Genomic DNA, 18,508 nt, shown 5'->3' with positions numbered 1-18,508 from the left:
AAAAAAGAGTTGAATTCTTTTTATGAGGATACATATATCTGAAAAACTGAAGATGTTACAGTCATGATAATTGGTATTTGGAATCTTCTTTCAAAGAAACATGTATTCTTTTGTTTTTGTAAAACCCACTTAAGGGGAGTGAATGAATTGAAAAATTCGTTGAATTCTTTGTATGTATCTCAAAAACTAAAATTTTATAAACATGAAGATTGGTATTTGGAATCCCCTTTAAAAATAAAGGAACACGCATTTTTTTTGTTTTCAAAAATCGACTTAAGGTAGAGGGTGAAAATAAGTAAAGAAGGAGTTGAATTCCGTTTATGGGGATACTTATATCTCAGAAACTGAAGATGTTACAGACGTAAAAGTTGGTATTTGGGATCTCAATTAAAAATAAAGAAATTTGTATTTATTGTTTTCGGAATACCGGTACTGTACCCACTTAAGGGGGGGAGAGGGGTGGAAAGAAGTGAAGTTGAATTCTTTTTACGAGGATACCTACATCTCAAAAACTGAAGATGTTACAGACGTGAAACTTTGTATTTGGAAAGTCCTTTAAAAATACAGAATATGTTTTGTTTGTTTTCGGAAAAGACACTTAACGGGAGTGAAAAGTGAAAAAATAGTTGAATTTTTTACGAGGGTACTTACATCTCAAAAACTGAAGATGTTACAGACATGGAAATAAGTATTGGAATCTCTTTTTAAAATAAACATGCTGGGTTTTTTTTTACCCCCGACTTGTTCTCACATGTACAGTTCTATGTCGCATGGTGATCTTAGCCCCAAAAGGCAATACCACAAACGTGGTTTACAAAGAGTTTCTGGGGTAAATGAAATTAAATTCTTCAGTGAGTTTTTATAATTCAAGGATTTTCAAATAATGTCTTAGTACAGTACCGAGGAACAATTACCTTTAACAAATTACAAAATCCAAGCGAGCGAAGCTGCGGGTAATTGCTAGTCTTTCTATATACAACCTGGCAATGACAGATAAGCAAGCAACAGAAAGAGAAGATGACAACAAACATGAAAACACAGGGACGATCTCCACATCTTTATACGTTGCAGTCTTCAAATAAGTAGGCTCTCTTCTCATCCATTACATTTCTTCAACATCCATTTCTTCTTAGACCCTGCTCCCCCCAGCTTCATCAGGAAGGCAGAATTTGACACCAATTGAGGGATCATCTTGACAGAACTTCAGTCCTGACATGGGAAGTGTTGGATAAGAATAGACAGAGGAGAGAAATATAAGGTACGAAGGCGGATCAAATATAAACGGGAATTTGAATGTACCGCTGCTGTTAGTAATAATTCTGAGGCGGGGCTTTGCCAGGATGTTGGTGGGGGTGTCTGGAGAAGGGGTTTTCGCGTGGGAATGACAGTGGAGAGCTGGGATGCTTCAGTACGCCATGAGTGAGAACACGTCTGTGCGCAATGCATCATCATATTTCTCGCAAAAGAGGGCACCAAACCTTCCAAAATTTTGAGACGGCTCCGCATACAGTGTGGGGAAGAAACACTTTCGCAGACTCGAGTGTATGAGTGGGCTAAAAATTTAGTGCCAGGAAGAGAAGCTGTGAAAAATGAACCTCATGAAAAGAGACCGCAGACAAGCATCGCTGTAGACAACACTGTTGCCATTCATGACATTGGCGAATAAAAACTTTGCAAATTGTTTTAGCTATAGGAATAAGTTACGGAAGTGTTCCAAGATGAACTCCATTTCAGAAAATTGTCTGTCAGGTGGGTTCCTTGTCTCCTCAACTAGCAATAAAAAACTTTATGCCAGGAAGTTTGTCAAAGACTCCTGTGTCGCTACGAGGAGGAAGGAGAGGAATTTTTGTGTCGTATTGTGACTTGTGATGAAACTTGAGTGTATCATTACAACCCATAGTCAAAGCAAGCATGCATGGAGTGAAACACGCCCATCTGCTGTAAAGGTGCTTGCAACCGTATTCTGGAACTCCGCAGGCCTTTTGCTGGTGAATTTTTTCATGAACAAAGGACAATTAATATAGCCTATTACCTTTTGGATGAAGCAAAGGCAGCGTATCGCAACAAGCGACGCTGGCAACCAATCCAAAACGTCATTTTTCTACATGACAATGCAAGACCACATACTGCCGCTTTAACGCAGGAACACTGGAGGAAATTCACTGGAAACCTCTGTAACACCCTCCGTACTGTTCAGATCTGTCGCCCTGTGACTACCATTTGCTTGGACCACTCAAATAAGACCTACGAGGAAAGTGGTTCGATGATGAAGATGCAAGTGTAGAAGAGTTTGTGCGCAGCTGGTTCTGCACACGTCCCTCTTCTTTCTATCAGGACGGCATCAAAAACTTACCAATCCGATGGAGAAAATGTGTATCAAAAGCAGGACACTATGTAGAAAAGTGATCTCTATATGTGTATTTTTTTTTGGTTGATACAATAAATTTTTAAAAATAATTCCCATTTATATTTGACCTGCCCTCATAAATACAGGTGGTAAAAGACTAGGATCACAATACCAAATTTTAAAAAAATTGATGGTAAGGAACACTACAAGTCAAAGGAAAAGAATAAACAAGCGACAAATCAAGTCATATATAGAAAGGAAGGAACATGAAAAGGAAAACACAATGACAGGTAGGTGTGGTAAGAACTAGGATTGAAAAGCAGGGAGCCTATCTATTTGACGATGGCAGCATATGAAGTTTGTTCTTGGCTCCTCTTTCTGCACTGCCCTGCCATAGTGCATTTCCTTTTCATGATCCTGAAATACACAGAGAACAAACTGCTGGTATGGCCATGATATGAGGAGAGAGCCCAAATACTATCTCCATTTGGGCTTGATGCAGCCTTTCACTAGAAAATCCGGATGCTCCAGAATAATATGTCCGATGTGACATGGAAAACAATGGCTTAACCCTTCAGATGCAATCTATTTAAAGTCAGAATATGATAATATCTTGAGGTCTACTCAGCCTACGTGATTACAATTGAGTAGCCATTTGACAATGAGATAGCAGTCCCGGTCTAGGAAACCAAGAATAACAGCCAAGGAGATTCAGCACCTCATAATCTGCAGGCCTCCGGGATGAGCAACGGTCGCTTGGTAGGCCATGGCCCTTCGGGGCTGTTATGCCGTGGGCTCTGGTTTAATACAATATCACTTAGCTCACTTAGCCAGCAGAAAATATGATTTGAATATCTCAAAAACAACTATTATTATTATTATTATTATTATTATTACACAGGAACAAGTGTTAATTTTTTGTAGTTTAATTGTGGAACTACCGGACATTGACAAAGCTTCTGGTTAAATTCTCTGGAGAAATTCTGCAAAGCAACCTTTTTATTCTTGTTAAAGAAAGGCCCTGTAATGTGATTCCTCTGCAAATACCGGCACACGAGACACTTTGTTGTAACATATCTCCAGAGCAAAAGTGCATTTTATGTGATGGCCTCTTTCTGTTTAAAGTTGATGGTGTACTCAAATCAGTCCCCCAGCTACTGACAGTCCAAAGCTTTTCAGAGTGTATAGGGTCACATCTTAATTTCCTTTGTATATGTTGAAAGCAATTATAATCATTCTATCAAGGAAATGTGAATAAATTCAGCATCCAAATCCTCATGCTGCAGGCCCTGTTCGTTTCAGTCTGAGACCAGTAGATTCTGTGAAGTAGTTTCAGAGTAAAACCACAAGGAAAAAAAATAAATAAATAAATAAATAAATAAATAAATAAATAAATAAATAAATAAATAAATAAAAAATAAAAAATTAACAGCATACATGATGAAAGTCTGATTCTGAATAGGGACTATCATGCAAGAAGCTCTTCCACATCTCCTTCCACTCAAACTCCGAGTAAAGGATTCATTGTTATTACTGGGAAATCAAGGTCTTGATGTAGAAGTGCAGGTTAGGAAGAGAGCCACATAAACATCAGAAAAGGAAGAAGCAGTGACATCATACAGGGTTTCTCATATAAACTCAGACCAAACAAACGATGTTTGTACCCTGCTATCATTAAAAAAGTTTTTTTCAATGTAACCCATTTTTTCCATAATAACGGTGGTGTTCCCCTTATCTGCCTTAGTAATAATAAGTTGATTATCCTCAATCTTTTTCTTAAGTTTAATGATATTTGCTCTTTCCGTGAATTGTACCTTAAATTTATTCAAGTCGGGAGAAGTGAACATTTTATTTAATTGTCTTTTAATGTCCAGTCTTAATTCATCTTGTGAGTCCTGCGGCATTTTATTAATAGCGACCTCTGTTTCAATAATAAGATTAGAAGCGATATTAGGTGTGTTGGCGTTAGGCCAATTGTGTTTCAGACCTTTGGAAAGTATTAAACTTTCATCCTCTTTTAGTATTGTGTTCGACAGATTATTAAGTGGAGGGTGAAATTGTGTTATAAAATTCTCAGAGGTACCAGGTTCTTTCAACTTTTTTGGGAGAGTGCTGAGTAATTTTGAATTTTTCATGAGCACTTCAAACTTATTCTCCAAGGTTGACTGCTTTTGAGATAGATCTTTTTCTGTAATCGGCAAGGACCCAACTCAACTAATTCAGCGGCAACTAAAACAGAAACTTAAGAACACATCCTTTCTTTTAACCAAAAGAGAAAAACTAAAGCTTATCAATATGAATCCAGGCTTATCCACTGCGAAAGCACTGCCGAAAATCCATAAGACCGGTGTCCCCATACGCCCTATAACAAATTATAGGCCAAGACAATTTCCCAAAAAACACTATACATTTTCTGATAAATCTATTAAGAACACTTTAGAATTAATTAAGAAACTAGACAGCTTGGACCTTCAACCGTACCACACATTGCATTCTTTCGACATTATCAATATGTACCCGAGCATTAAAACGAGCAAACTTTTATCTATCATTGAAAAGAATCTAAACACTAACATTTATTTAAGCAAACTAGAAATCTCCGATTTCATATCCCTTTTGAAATTGTTAATTCATAATAAATACTTCACTTTCAACATTGCCGTTTACAAGCAAAATGGCTTGGCTATGGGGTCACCGGCCTCTGGCATTTTGGTAGAAATATACTTGGATTTTCTGGAGCATACAGCAATTGAAAACGATGAAAAGTTTAATAACATTAAGTTATGGGCCAGCTATGTAGATGATACTTTTATCATCATCGATGAACGCTCTATCGACGCACCGAATACTCCTATAAACCTTAATAATATAGATCCTCACATCAAAATCACATTAGAATCAACTTCTTAGATTTAACAATTACTAGGCTCCCCTCTTCAGTCTCATACAAAATTTACAGGAAATCTACCCACACAGCAACAACGATAAAACAAGACTCAATACATCCCCATTCTCTTAAATGCGCCACATACAACAGCTTGGTTGATCGCACATTCAAAGTCCCCATGTCCTAAGCAGACCTGAACAAGGAACTAAATATTATACGTTCGATCGCTAGATTCAATGGTTTCAACGAGCCGCTCACTGAACGCATAATCAATAAGTTCAGACATCGTCCAAAATCAAATTTAATAACAGACAAATCTAAACCCAATTTATTTTCGACTTTCACTTTTAACAAAAACATTTACAGCGTCACTAATATATTTAAGAAACACAACGTCAATATCTCTTTCAGAACTAGCAATAGAAACACGGATATTCTGCACAATTCTAACTTAATCAACAAATCTAACCCTTTACAAATTCATGTGTACATAGATTTCGGTGCAATATGACTGCAACAGCTCGTATATAGGACAAACTGGTCGGAGTTTTAAGGGGTTGCCTGGCCAAAGCAGTAGAGGCGTGCTCGGTTCGTCCGGAAGGACGTGGGTTCGAATCCCCGTCAGGAAGTTGTAAAATTTAAGAAACGAGATTTTCACTTCTGGAGGTGCATATGGCCCTGAGGTTCACGCAGCCTACACCAAAAATGAGTAGCAGGTTAATTTCTGGGGGCAAAGGCGGCCGGGCATAGAGCTAACCACTCTACCCCATCAAGTGCCGATGTTACGAATGGTGGAAGCCTTTACCTTCCACCCCTCCAAGGGCCTTCATGGCCTGTACGATGACTTTCCTTTGCTTTTTTGGTTGGAGTTTTAAGATTAATTATGCAGAGCACATTAATGTAATCAGATATAACAGGTTTTCTGCAGTGGGTCAGCACGTACATGACTATAAGCACAAATTTAATGACACAGATCAAGACATAACAATGCTGGACACGTCGAGTAAAGGCCCCTTGCTCGATGCCACGGAAAACTACTATATACATTTAGACCAATATTTTAATCCTAACCTGAACTTGAATGACATCTCTGAAAAACCCAAAATCTTATTTGACGTCCTCATTACTGTTTTTAATAGTGTTAATAGCTTGTTCTTTCAGATCACACACAATACTTTGTCGTGTCATCCTTCCCTTCCACGCCCACCTGACTCTGTCCCATCCATTACCCGTCTTCCCCTTCCCTCCTGACCCACCCCTCTCCCCTCAACCTTGCCCTTGCTTCAAGAAAGTCCAAGCCCTCAGTTCCTCTCTAGACTCCGTAATATACAGCAGGCTGATCAAGGCGAGTCCTTCACTAAAGATTAACTTTCTCGCCCTTTTCCCAGTATCTTATTCTAATTTGGTTTATCTTTTTGATACTTCAGATCCCGTATTGGATTGGGAACCTTTGTCATTTCACAACTTTAATATCCATACTTGTAACAAGATCCACTTGCTCAATCACATTATGACTCAGCACTTCACCTCCCTCATGAAGACTGGTGTCACGAGTTACCTCTAAGGCTACGTATTCTCATCTTAATGTCAATGCTCTACGGAGGAACAGTAATCATACGTCACCATTTTAAAAATTTATCCCGTGGCTAATAATGCCACATTTAAGACTTTAAGCTCCACAAAATTACTAAGACTTATTCAAATTTTTGCAAAGGTTTTCACCTTCTGTTTTACAAATGACTAACAAGTTCTCAACTTGTGAAAATATCTTGAGAATGACTTTCTCCTCAAGGATCATCACGCAGTGTATTTTATCCATCCACGGATATTTTAACCATTAGGGTCTATAGACTGTATTTTAACATTGTGTGTATCTTTGTTTACCTGCCCAATTTTGGCTGATGATGACGTCTGAGATGCTGAAACCGGTACCAAATAAAGTAATGTTGTAATTTTAAATTAGCAGCATATTTTGTATTGAAGAGATGGATCTACTGCACTCCACTTTATTGCTTACTAGCTAATGTACCCGTGCTTCGCTACGGGATTCTCAGAAAGACCAACTTGGTGGTTTTCCTAACTGAATTCAACATAGGTCATTACAAAAACGCCAGTAGGAATTCAGCGATTGAAAGCAATGTTATCATATAAAATACTCGATCAAATGAAAAACCGCACACTTTCTCACTTTCAACGAACAGTACTACGGTGCCGATCTAACAGTCGAAAGTTCCAGAGCTGGAACAACCAGGTCGCAGACTGCCATGAACACTCCTCTGTCATTATTAAGTTAAAACTGCACACTACTCATTCCAATCAGTGCCTCAGAGTAGGGATTGAATAGCTCGAATGCTATGATGCTATTTTTAAAATTTTTTTTTTGCTATTTGCTTTACGTCGCACCGACACAGATATGTCTTATGGCGACGATGGGTTAGGAAAGGCCTAGGAAGTGGAAGGAAGCGGCCGTGGCCTTAATTAAGGTACAGTCCCGGCATTTGCCTGGTGTGAAAATGGGAAATCACAGAAAACCATTTTCAGGGCTGCCGACAGTGGGGCTCGAACCCACTATCTCCCGATTACTGGATACTGGTGAATGTTATGATGAACCAGTATGTTACGTTCCTGCAGTATCAGAAAATGTATGAACCAGAGGAACGGTATGTTAAAGAAGAAAGTTTCCCAACTCCCCAGCTATTTCCCGCCAATGTTCAGTCAGGCTGTTATACTCGGTACGCAGTAGTAATCCCATCTATCGGAGTTGAGCGGCACCATAAGAAACGAAGAACATCACAACAAACAATGGTCAGTGTAAAGTAATTGTTGATCAGTGTTAAGCACTTTGGATATATATATTTTTTTTTTTTTTCTGCTAGGGGCTTTACGTCGCACCGACACAGATAGGTCTTATGGCGACGATGGGATAGGAAAGGCCAGGAGTTGGAAGGAAGCGGCCGTGGCCTTAATTAAGGTACAGCCCCAGCATTTGCCTGGTGTGAAAATGGGAAACCACGGAAAACCATCTTCAGGGCTGCCGATAGTGGGATTCGAACCTACTATCTCCCGGATGCAAGCTCACAGCCGCGCGCCTCTACGCGCACGGCCAACTCGCCCGGTACTTTGGATATTGTAGGCCTTCTGAAATACCACTCTTATCATAGTCGGTACAGTAAAACTGAATGAAACATAAATGATCGGAAATTATATTGTCTATAACTTTTGTTATGTAGTACCGTACTTTTCTATAGCACCAATAACATAGGTACCGGTATTTAAAATTAAATTTTAGGCGCCTTCCCCTAAACTACCATTTCATCTCGGGGAAAATAAAATTATTTGCTGCCTAGACTGTAGTTTCTTATCCCCAACTCTATATAGCGGTTTTCATTAAATTCTGTTAACCCATTTTCTCGTGGCCAGGCGTTGATATGGACTTAGCAACAAACATACAAATTCATTAATATCTGTGTTATCAGAGCCGGTACGGTAAAAATGTATAAGACATAAATGACTGGAAATTGAATTCTATATAACTTTAGTTATATAGTATTTATCGATAGGACCGCTAATAATATAAATATTCGATAATTACATTTAAGGCCTTCCCCTAAACTACCACTTCACTCGGCGTGAATAAAATGATTTATAGCCTAGATTGTAGCGGCTCATCCCCCGACTTTACATCCCGATTTTCATTAAATTCTCTTTTGCCGTTTTCTCGTGATGCGTGTACATACATACATACATACATACATACATACATACAGACAGACAGACAGACAGACAGACAGACAGACAGACAGACAGACAGACAGACAGAAATTACGGAAAAGTAAAAAGTACATTTTCTTGTTACTATGGACATGACCGATACAGAAATACCATTCTTTTCAAATTCTGAGCAATGTACAGACAAAACTCTTATTTTATATATATATATATATATATTAATCTCTATTCAGTACAGACCAAAGATGAAGTGCTTAGCATTAAAAGTAACTCAGCTAGGTGACAGTAATAATTATTACAGTTCCACTGCAATAGTGCCATTGTGTGGATTGGTAGCATTACAAAATTAGGACAACTGTTTGCCCTTTCTTCGGTCAGCTACCTGCCAATTTCCGCCGTCTTTGTCAGTGTCAATTTTGTCATCGTCACCATCTACAATACTAATGGCTTCAGTCTCCACTGTGTCCTCAGCAGAGGGTGACTTGGAGAATGAGCCCTCCAAAGATGGTGAGCTCTCTGACTTTGAACGGTGGGCCTTCTTGGGAGAACTGACTTCCCCAGAAAGGGATCGAACATGAGCCCATTGGGGCCTCTCGTTCTCTCCCGCCGCTTCCGTATTCTTTGAAGGAGAACCGGCAGATGGTTTGCCGGTCTTCTTCGGGAATGCTGTGATCCCCGATGGGGTTGGAGAAGACTTTTTCTCCAACTTCTTAGGGGAGCGTTGTGGCTTCCCTTTCTCCTCCTTCTTGACCTGTGCTTTGGTAGGAACGCTGGAAGAAGATTTTCCAGCCATATTTGGGGAAGTCATTCCCCCCCCCGGACTTTTAGGGGAGGACATCCCAGCCGAAGGTGCCTGGAAATTGCCCTTTCCAGTCGTTTTCAGCAATAGCTTGCTTACCGATGATTTTGTTGAGATTTGTTCTTTCTTTTCCTGGTTATTGGTGCTGTGAGGAACCGTTTGTTTACTAGTTGATGGTTTCTCGGGAGCGGTTGCTACAAAACTTGTTGGTGTTATCGGTACTTTCACTGCCTTCTCAGCAAAGGAGATGGAGAATTCCGGAGGAGCCATTGATTTAAATTTCCTCTGGGCATCTGGATAAGATAGTTTATCCAGTGTCTTAACACTATGCGCCCGGCGGTAGTAATATTACTACCATGCGGTGTGCGCCTGAGTGCCGCTGTTAGTAATACTACAGCCACGAAATTTGTAATTCATTCACTCGAAAACTATTCATGTTATTGAATTAGTTTTTGTTTTAACGTGTTGTCAATTTCCTTTACTATTCATAGGTGGTGTTATCGATCGATAGTGTTCTAATGATGGATTATATGACTTCACAGATTTAGAATGAAAGTCTAGTGAGTCAGCAGTCTGCAATCATCTCTCAGGTAGTCGATTTATACTGTATATTGAGATATGGATCCCAGACCTTGTACAAGTAAAGGAAATCCTACACGTGCATACAGCCCACGAATAAGTGAACAGATTATTATGGAACTTGTAAACGATTTGGATTCTGATCTGTATAAGTGATTGTGAAGAATAAAATGAAAATCTACAAACCCCTCAGGATGATGAATGAATCATCAGATTCATCACCAGAAGAACAAGTCGCAAAAAGATGAAGGGAGGTGAGAAGCATGGGAACACAATGCAAAGAAGATATTGCTCCTGTGAACAGGCCTGTTTTTTCTTCCCCTATCAAAATTTTGTGAACGTTTGGCAGATGATTTGGTGAGTACAGTAGTGTTGTTGCTGAAATTACTGAAGAATCATGAGCACCATCTGCGGGAAAGCTAGTAGGTAGAAATTATTTTTCACACACAATAACTGCATTTTCGAATTGATTTCATGTGAGAGTACATTTTCCTAGAATATGTATGTAAATCTGTTTATTTATACTGCAGAAACTGACAAAACGGTGTTTTTTTCTGACTGTTTAAATCACGCCAGCACAGGGTAGGGACGCTATCTTGACTCGTCCGGGCTCGCAGTGTTAATCTCCTGTATCTTCTTTTCTTCCTTGAATATGGGACAATTCTTGGATCGAGGGGATTGCTCACCTGTGCAGTTTACACACACTGGTGGTGGTGGTGTGCATTCTACACCAGTATGTGCCCCTTTTCCACATTCCCCACAAGTTGCTGAGCCTTGGCAGCACGGTGATGTGTGATCAAACAGTTGGCAAATGTAACAGCGCATAGGTGCTGGAATATAAGGTCGAACTGTCAGCGTATACATTGAAACTTTAATTTGTTCGGGCAGTGTCTGTTTGTCAGAGGTGAGTATGAAAGAACCTGTGTCGCGAAGATTGGCTCCGACACGCCACTTGAGCCTCTTGACATTGGAAACTCCCCGACATGCAAGGCTTCGGATGAGATCAACATCAGAGGCTTTGACTAAGTCCCTGTGAAAGATGACGCCTTTAATGAAGTTCAGGGACTTGTGCTCTTCCACCTTAACAGGTACTGGTCCAAACATTGTAGCTTCCAGTAACCTCTTACTCTGTACAACCACAGTGGTCTTGATAAGTGCGAAGCCATCTCGCAGCTTCCGCATCTCATCAACCTCTCCACCAACAATATCCTCCACAGCATTACTAATTAGAAACAGATTTTCTGGTGAAAGCTCTGTCTATCAAATCTGGAGGCAACCAGGAATTGAGGCAGATTTTCCTCAGACGTTTCCCTATTGAAGAAATCATCGGCTCAGTTGAAATGTGTAAGTTGCTTTGCAGTAAAATTTAAAGACGCAGTTTTAAGGCATACAGCCTTCGACGAATTAAAACCAAACTCAAAAACCATGCATAGTCCCACAAGTACCCGGGATATAAAAGGTCGACTTTCAACAGAGCCCTGATGTACCAAAGGCAAGGCTATATAATCCAGAGGGCACCCGTGGAGGAGGGTTGCTAAGAACTACTATCCCAGTAGCCATGCATCACTTCGCTATGACCCAAAAATTGTGATTGGAGGAGGATAAACCTCCGTACTAACCTATTCTACCCGAGGCAGAGAGGGTGGCTAGACAGGAATAGGAATGAAATTTAAGAAGGTGAGAATAGAAGGGTAGAAATAGTTATGAAGAATAAAGAGCAAAGACACCTCTCAGGTAACTGGGGGACACCTTTTTAGTCTGGCCCTACACCGAGGCCAATCCTGCATGGGTAACCCTGAGCTGGCACAGCCCTCGGAATCAACAAGCACACAAGCCCCCACACCGATGTCAAGGTCATGGTGTCCCTAGAGGGGGACACTTCCGAGATTGTAAGAAGGGAATCTTTTGCTGTATAAGCAGAGGCTGAATCTTGTTGAAACTACCCATACAATTTTTTTTCTTACATTAACTGATGGAAGTACGGCGTCAAAATATCCTGATACATCTCTGCATTTACTGTCGTCTCGAAAACAAAAATAGGCCCAATTATTTGTCTTGCACTAACAGCACACCAAACACCAGTCTTCCTAATCATAATGAGGGACTTCATAAACACAATTATGATTTTCTGCACACCAACAGCGAGAATTATGACTGTTTACACGACCATTAAGATGAAACCAGATTTGCACCAATGTCATCTAGCTTTTCCTGTGTTAAAACTGTTTGTGTGTGCGCATGTTTCTTATCGAACACTGACCCAGTAGTTTCAAATGTATTTACAATTACATGAATCTGTGCTCATGAAGGTGACACTTCCCAGGAAATTGCTGAATAAATGCATTGCGTACCTGTCCAGCCGACTCGTTCTTAAAATAACAATGGAGTTCATTTTATATAACTTTTAAGTACGAAAATACGGTGTTGCAATGATAACTGTTTCACCATGTTAACAGCTGAGATTCAGACTGACGACTCATGCTTGCCAGGTCGAACATGTGCGGGCTGCTTGCAAGGTCAAGAACTAAGAGCACACCCCCCTCCCCCATACAGCAGCTGCCATAGCACAGAGTACAAACATCATGGGTTCAGTATGGATGTATATCAGAGACCATGTACATACATCATTCTAGATCGTTATGTCCAAGTTCAAAGGCCAGTCGACACAAGCCTCTGTGAATTAACTTAGCACCTAGCAACTAGACAACCCTCTATTTGCAACTAGCTCAGTAAGCTCACTTAGATCCACGCTTCCTAACCATCATCGCCTTGGTCTCCCTTTACTTCTTCTGCTCCAAAGACCAGGCCATTATTCTCCTCCATTTGGATCACACAATCCCTACCACCAAAGCCTGTTTATATCTACAGCTTCATCCTACAATTTTATTCCTAACTTAGCATTTATTTAAGTACCCTCCTGTCATTGTTCCCACCTGTCCGTACCAATAATCATTCTTGCTTCTTTCATGTCCATTACTTTCAACTTATGAATAAAATATCCTGAGTCAACCTAGCTTTCACTCCCATACAGAAAAGTTGGTCTAAAAATAGATCAACATAAAGGTAGTTTCATCCAAGAATTTGTTTCTTTCTTACAGAATGCCAATGATTGCAACCGCAAGCTGAATGTGTTACCTTGACTGTACCTTGATTCAGTTTCATCCCCCTAGAAGAATATGCATCAATAAGCATTAATTTTCATTTTCATTTTCACTCGCAGTACCTCTTTTCAAGCTCCAAGATATTAAACTGCAGACTTTTAACACAATCTGCCATTAAGACCAAGCAGTCAACATAGGCCAAACTGTTTGTTATATTTCACCCCAACTGCCATTTTATGGCTTTTAGTAAATGGTCCACATAGGTTATGAGCAACAGAGGTGAAAGATTAGTCATATAACGATTCGGTAAAACTTTACTAACTAGTTCGCAAAAGGTGGTGGTGGTGGTGGTGGTGGTGGTGGTGGTGGTGGTGGTGGTGGTGGTGGTGGTGGTGGTGGTGGTGGTGGTGGTGGTGGTGGTGGTGGTGGTGGTGGTGGTGGTGGTGGTGGTGGTGGTGGTGGTGGTGGTGGTGGTGGTGGTGGTGGTGGTGGTGGTGGTGGTGGTGGTGGTGGTGGTGGTGGTGGTGGTGGTGGTGGTGGTGGTGGTGGTGGTGGTGGTGGTGGTGGTGGTGGTGGTGGTGGTGGTGGTGGTGGTGGTGGTGGTGGTGGTGGTGGTGGTGGTGGTGGTGGTGGTGGTGGTGGTGGTGGTGGTGGTGGTGGTGGTGGTGGTGGTGGTGGTGGTGGTGGTGGTGGTGGTGGTGGTGGTGGTGGTGGTGGTGGTGGTGGTGGTGGTGGTGGTGGTGGTGGTGGTGGTGGTGGTGGTGGTGGTGGTGGTGGTGGTGGTGGTGGTGGTGGTGGTGGTGGTGGTGGTGGTGGTGGTGGTGGTGGTGGTGGTGGTGGTGGTGGTGGTGGTGGTGGTGGTGGTGGTGGTGGTGGTGGTGGTGGTGGTGGTGGTGGTGGTGGTGGTGGTGGTGGTGGTGGTGGTGGTGGTGGTGGTGGTGGTGGTGGTGGTGGTGGTGGTGGTGGTGGTGGTGGTGGTGGTGGTGGTGGTGGTGGTGGTGGTGGTGGTGGTGGTGGTGGTGGTGGTGGTGGTGGTGGTGGTGGTGGTGGTGGTGGTGGTGGTGGTGGTGGTGGTGGTGGTGGTGGTGGTGGTGGTGGTGGTGGTGGTGGTGGTGGTGGTGGTGGTGGTGGTGGTGGTGGTGGTGGTGGTGGTGGTGGTGGTGGTGGTGGTGGTGGTGGTGGTGGTGGTGGTGGTGGTGGTGGTGGTGGTGGTGGTGGTGGTGGTGGTGGTGGTGGTGGTGGTGGTGGTGGTGGTGGTGGTGGTGGTGGTGGTGGTGGTGGTGGTGGTGGTGGTGGTGGTGGTGGTGGTGGTGGTGGTGGTGGTGGTGGTGGTGGTGGTGGTGGTGGTGGTGGTGGTGGTGGTGGTGGTGGTGGTGGTGGTGGTGGTGGTGGTGGTGGTGGTGGTGGTGGTGGTGGTGGTGGTGGTGGTGGTGGTGGTGGTGGTGGTGGTGGTGGTGGTGGTGGTGGTGGTGGTGGTGGTGGTGGTGGTGGTGGTGGTGGTGGTGGTGGTGGTGGTGGTGGTGGTGGTGGTGGTGGTGGTGGTGGTGGTGGTGGTGGTGGTGGTGGTGGTGGTGGTGGTGGTGGTGGTGGTGGTGATTTTTGTTTTAAGAGGAAGTACAACTAGGTAATCAACCTCTAAAGAGCAACACAAGACTGCTAACTTATAAACTTAGGTGTGGCTAGTGACAAGACCATTGGGCTTGTGTGTGTGTGGGGGGGGGACAAGCAAAGGTTAGAGACATGAAGCGGCTCACAGGCCCTGTGACACTACTAGCTAGTGACAAGAACGAGGGAATATGACACCATGATATGTCACTTTCAAATTCTGCATTTTCATTATTTTCGCAGAATGTGGTAGCAGCGGGCCAAACGATGCGAGCTCTACTGCAGACAATACAAACACAGTAAATGGCCGCATCTCAGAGAGTCGGTTTTAATTTTCCCACCTTTTTGTAATGTAATTTTCAATGTTTCTACAGAGTGTTCTTGAAAATGGCTTCAATATTTACATAGGAGGCAGCACACAACAAACAAAGGAAAAGAGGTCCTATAAACAATAGTCTCAAACCCAATATCTTTGGAGTTACTGTCCACTACACTACCATCAATGATTAGAATATCTTTGATCTACTCTTCACAACATGTGCTTGGTGTGACCGCCATCTATTGCAATGCAGCCTTCCACCCTACGTTGTGTGGAATCACACATTTGCTGGAACTCTCCTGGCTGTTGCTGGATTACATCACAGGCATTGATCACGCGTTCTCATAATCTATAGGGACTGCACACACCATGGTCTTTACATGTCCCCAAAGCCAAAAATCTAATGGATTAAGGTCAGGCGAACAGGCAGGCCAACGTACTGGCCCTCCCCGACCAATCCACCGCTCATGGAAGACCCTTGTTAAGTGTCGCCTAACACTACGATGAGAATGGGCCGTTGCCACCACGACTGCAGTCGTTTATGACCAATGATTATGTAGGAAAGTATTTCAATCCTTTGTTGCATATGATCCTCCATAAATTATTGAAACATGGTAATCAGTGATCATAGTGGTAGTGGACCATAACTCCGAAGATACCGGGTTTGCAGTCATTGTTTGTAGGATCTTTTTTCCTTTGTTCCATGCTGCCTCCTCTGTCAAGATTGGAACTTTCTTTCAAGGACACCCTGCATATAATTAACAATACTTCTAGGGATGAGTTTGTTGGTCCCTGGCAAGCATAAAGGAAAGTTCTCTCCTCTCATCTACTTTAAGCACCGTTTCATATTATTTTTTCATGATCAGCACCTTCCTAAAAATCTGAACTACCTAGTAACGTGTAACCCAGCTATTCTGAACCAAGATTCATTTCACCATCAATTCCCAGTCTGGCCTGACTGTCAACATAAATACCTTTGACTGTCTATAATAACCTACCTCATCAATACTTCCGCCCGCATTACAAAACTTTCACCACATACATATATGTGCGGAACGACTGTCCTTTGTTTACATCTTGCGGCCTTCTCGCAATGGATGTAGTCGAGCGGTGCACAAGGCTGCCAATCTCTCTACTTAGGAACTAACGCCATAGGATGGAGCTGGGAAGCCAGTCATATGGGGACAAGGAGAGGCGATCCATTAGGCCTATACCTTCCTGTGGAAATTCCATTGGTCTGTACTGGTTAGGGTAGGGCCTGGACAAGACTACTGGATGGGGACAAGCAAGCTTATGCCCCCAGGTTAGAAGCAGTGAAGCAGCTTTCTATGGAAACAGCATTGGTCTGCACTGGTTAGGTTAGGACCTGGACAAGACCATATTGCTTTTATTGTGCCCAGGTTGGTAACAGAATGTAGTTATTATGATTGACAGGAATGGTGCCACATCCATTGGCCAATAGGAATGGAAGTTGCTACTTCAGGAAAGGAAAATGGCATGTATTGCTCTTCTTTACCTTACAAAAGTAAAATGTATTTCCTCTCACACTCTTTCCAAGTAAGATTTCATTAATTTCTACTATTAATGTCTTCTATTAAGGTTGTACGGGATAAATTTTAAACCCACCCATAATCCCTCAGAGTGGCTAATGTCTTTTCCCTTGGTATTGTCATATGGTTTCTCTACATCTACAAACCATAAAAATAAACATAAGCAATAGTAAATTCCTCTCGTAACATTTTTCAGTAATTTCATGCACACCAACCGAAAATCTAGTCCTAATAAATAAATAAACAAACAAACAAACAAACAAGTACAAATAGCTCACCTCCAGTTCCTTTACTGCATCCTTTAATTTGTTTGGTCGTTTGTTATGCAACACCCATGTCATGCCTCGTTTTTCAGCAAATGACCTTTTCCCTTCATTGTATGGCAAGTCTGAAGTGTCTTTCTTTTCATGGTATCTGTAAAGGAGAATAAGAAATTATAGGGATTCATACCCTTCCAGACTGACACAATTAATTGTTACTGACCATTTAAAATGAGCAGCTAACCTAATAACAAAAAAATATTGCAATTCTTAACAGAAAGTAAGGTCAAGATTAAAAGAGAGGATGATAATGTGGTGCAATTTACACAATCCATGGCTGTAGAATGTAATGAGATATTCATAAAATTTAAAATATAACTGATGTAGGGTTTAGAATGCATGAGGCCTGAACAAAAGTAACCGAACTTTGAAAATCTAATACATATGCAAAGTACAGTAGTGATTCCTCCTAAGCAGCTAGCCAGAGGCGTATTTTCCTTGCATGCAAGGCATTCATTGCATGCGTTATGATAGCACAAAGAACTGTCTTAAGTACGATTGTAGGTTATTTCAAGTCAAGTATTATTAATTTCATCTCTCAGAAGTTCAAACGTTCCGCGCAATTGCATTAGTTCTGTTGCTTGACTAAGTGTGACGCTGGTGTAGTCTCACCATCTAATCCACTGTAGAAAGAAAGAGAGAGCAAATGGAGAAGATAAGGACATAACGCATTCAATCTGAAAATAGTATTCGGTGGCAAACATAGTTCTGAAATCCACCGCATGATGTCACTGCACTTGAACCATTCACGTGCTACCCTCTGCCAACTGTTAGCAGCTTGGAGGAAGTTGGAATGTCCAAGGTAACGTCGAATGGGAAGCACGGATTACCCTAGTGAGATGAGCTCCATTTTCTAGGACTGGCCTTATAACGATAGCCAGCCCAAAGGTGTGTGGAGGTTTTAGGATTTAGATTCTGTTGCTGTTAATCCATTCAAAGATTGCCAGTATTTTTGTACCTTGTTCTAATGCAGAGGTAGAAGGTCCTTTAAGTCAGATGAACTTGGTGGAAATAAAAATGGGTAACAGATTCCATGTCAGAACTGCTTCAAACTTCATGCGAAAGAGCGCTCTTAAAATTGTTAGGAAGACCTCTAATACATAATTATGAATTCTCTGAAAGTGCTTTGCGTAAGATAGTAACCTCAGCTGCATATTCATATTCCAATTGTAACAACACAATAAGTCCTCTGCCCTCTACCGCAGCAACTACACTAGACAAGGAAACTGAGTCTTCTCATTTTAATTAATTTAATGCTTCAATATTCCCCCC

General features: G+C 41.8%; 1 protein-coding gene across 1 annotated transcript in view; it reads right to left on the bottom strand.

Moving 5' to 3' along the window:
* frtz (WD repeat-containing and planar cell polarity effector protein fritz) overlaps positions 1 to 18,508 on the bottom strand; it is a 137,554-nt gene that overhangs the window by 113,926 nt on the left and 5,120 nt on the right. The window contains exon 2 of the mRNA XM_067153590.2: positions 17,195 to 17,330. Within this exon, the coding sequence (XP_067009691.2) occupies positions 17,195 to 17,330 (136 nt within the window). The remainder of the gene's footprint in view (positions 1 to 17,194; positions 17,331 to 18,508) is intronic.

Source organism: Anabrus simplex, chromosome 9, assembly GCF_040414725.1.
Source record: "Anabrus simplex isolate iqAnaSimp1 chromosome 9, ASM4041472v1, whole genome shotgun sequence".
In the NCBI taxonomy this organism is placed as follows: Eukaryota; Metazoa; Arthropoda; class Insecta; order Orthoptera; family Tettigoniidae; genus Anabrus; species Anabrus simplex.
This window is presented reverse-complemented; position numbering and strand designations above follow the sequence as displayed.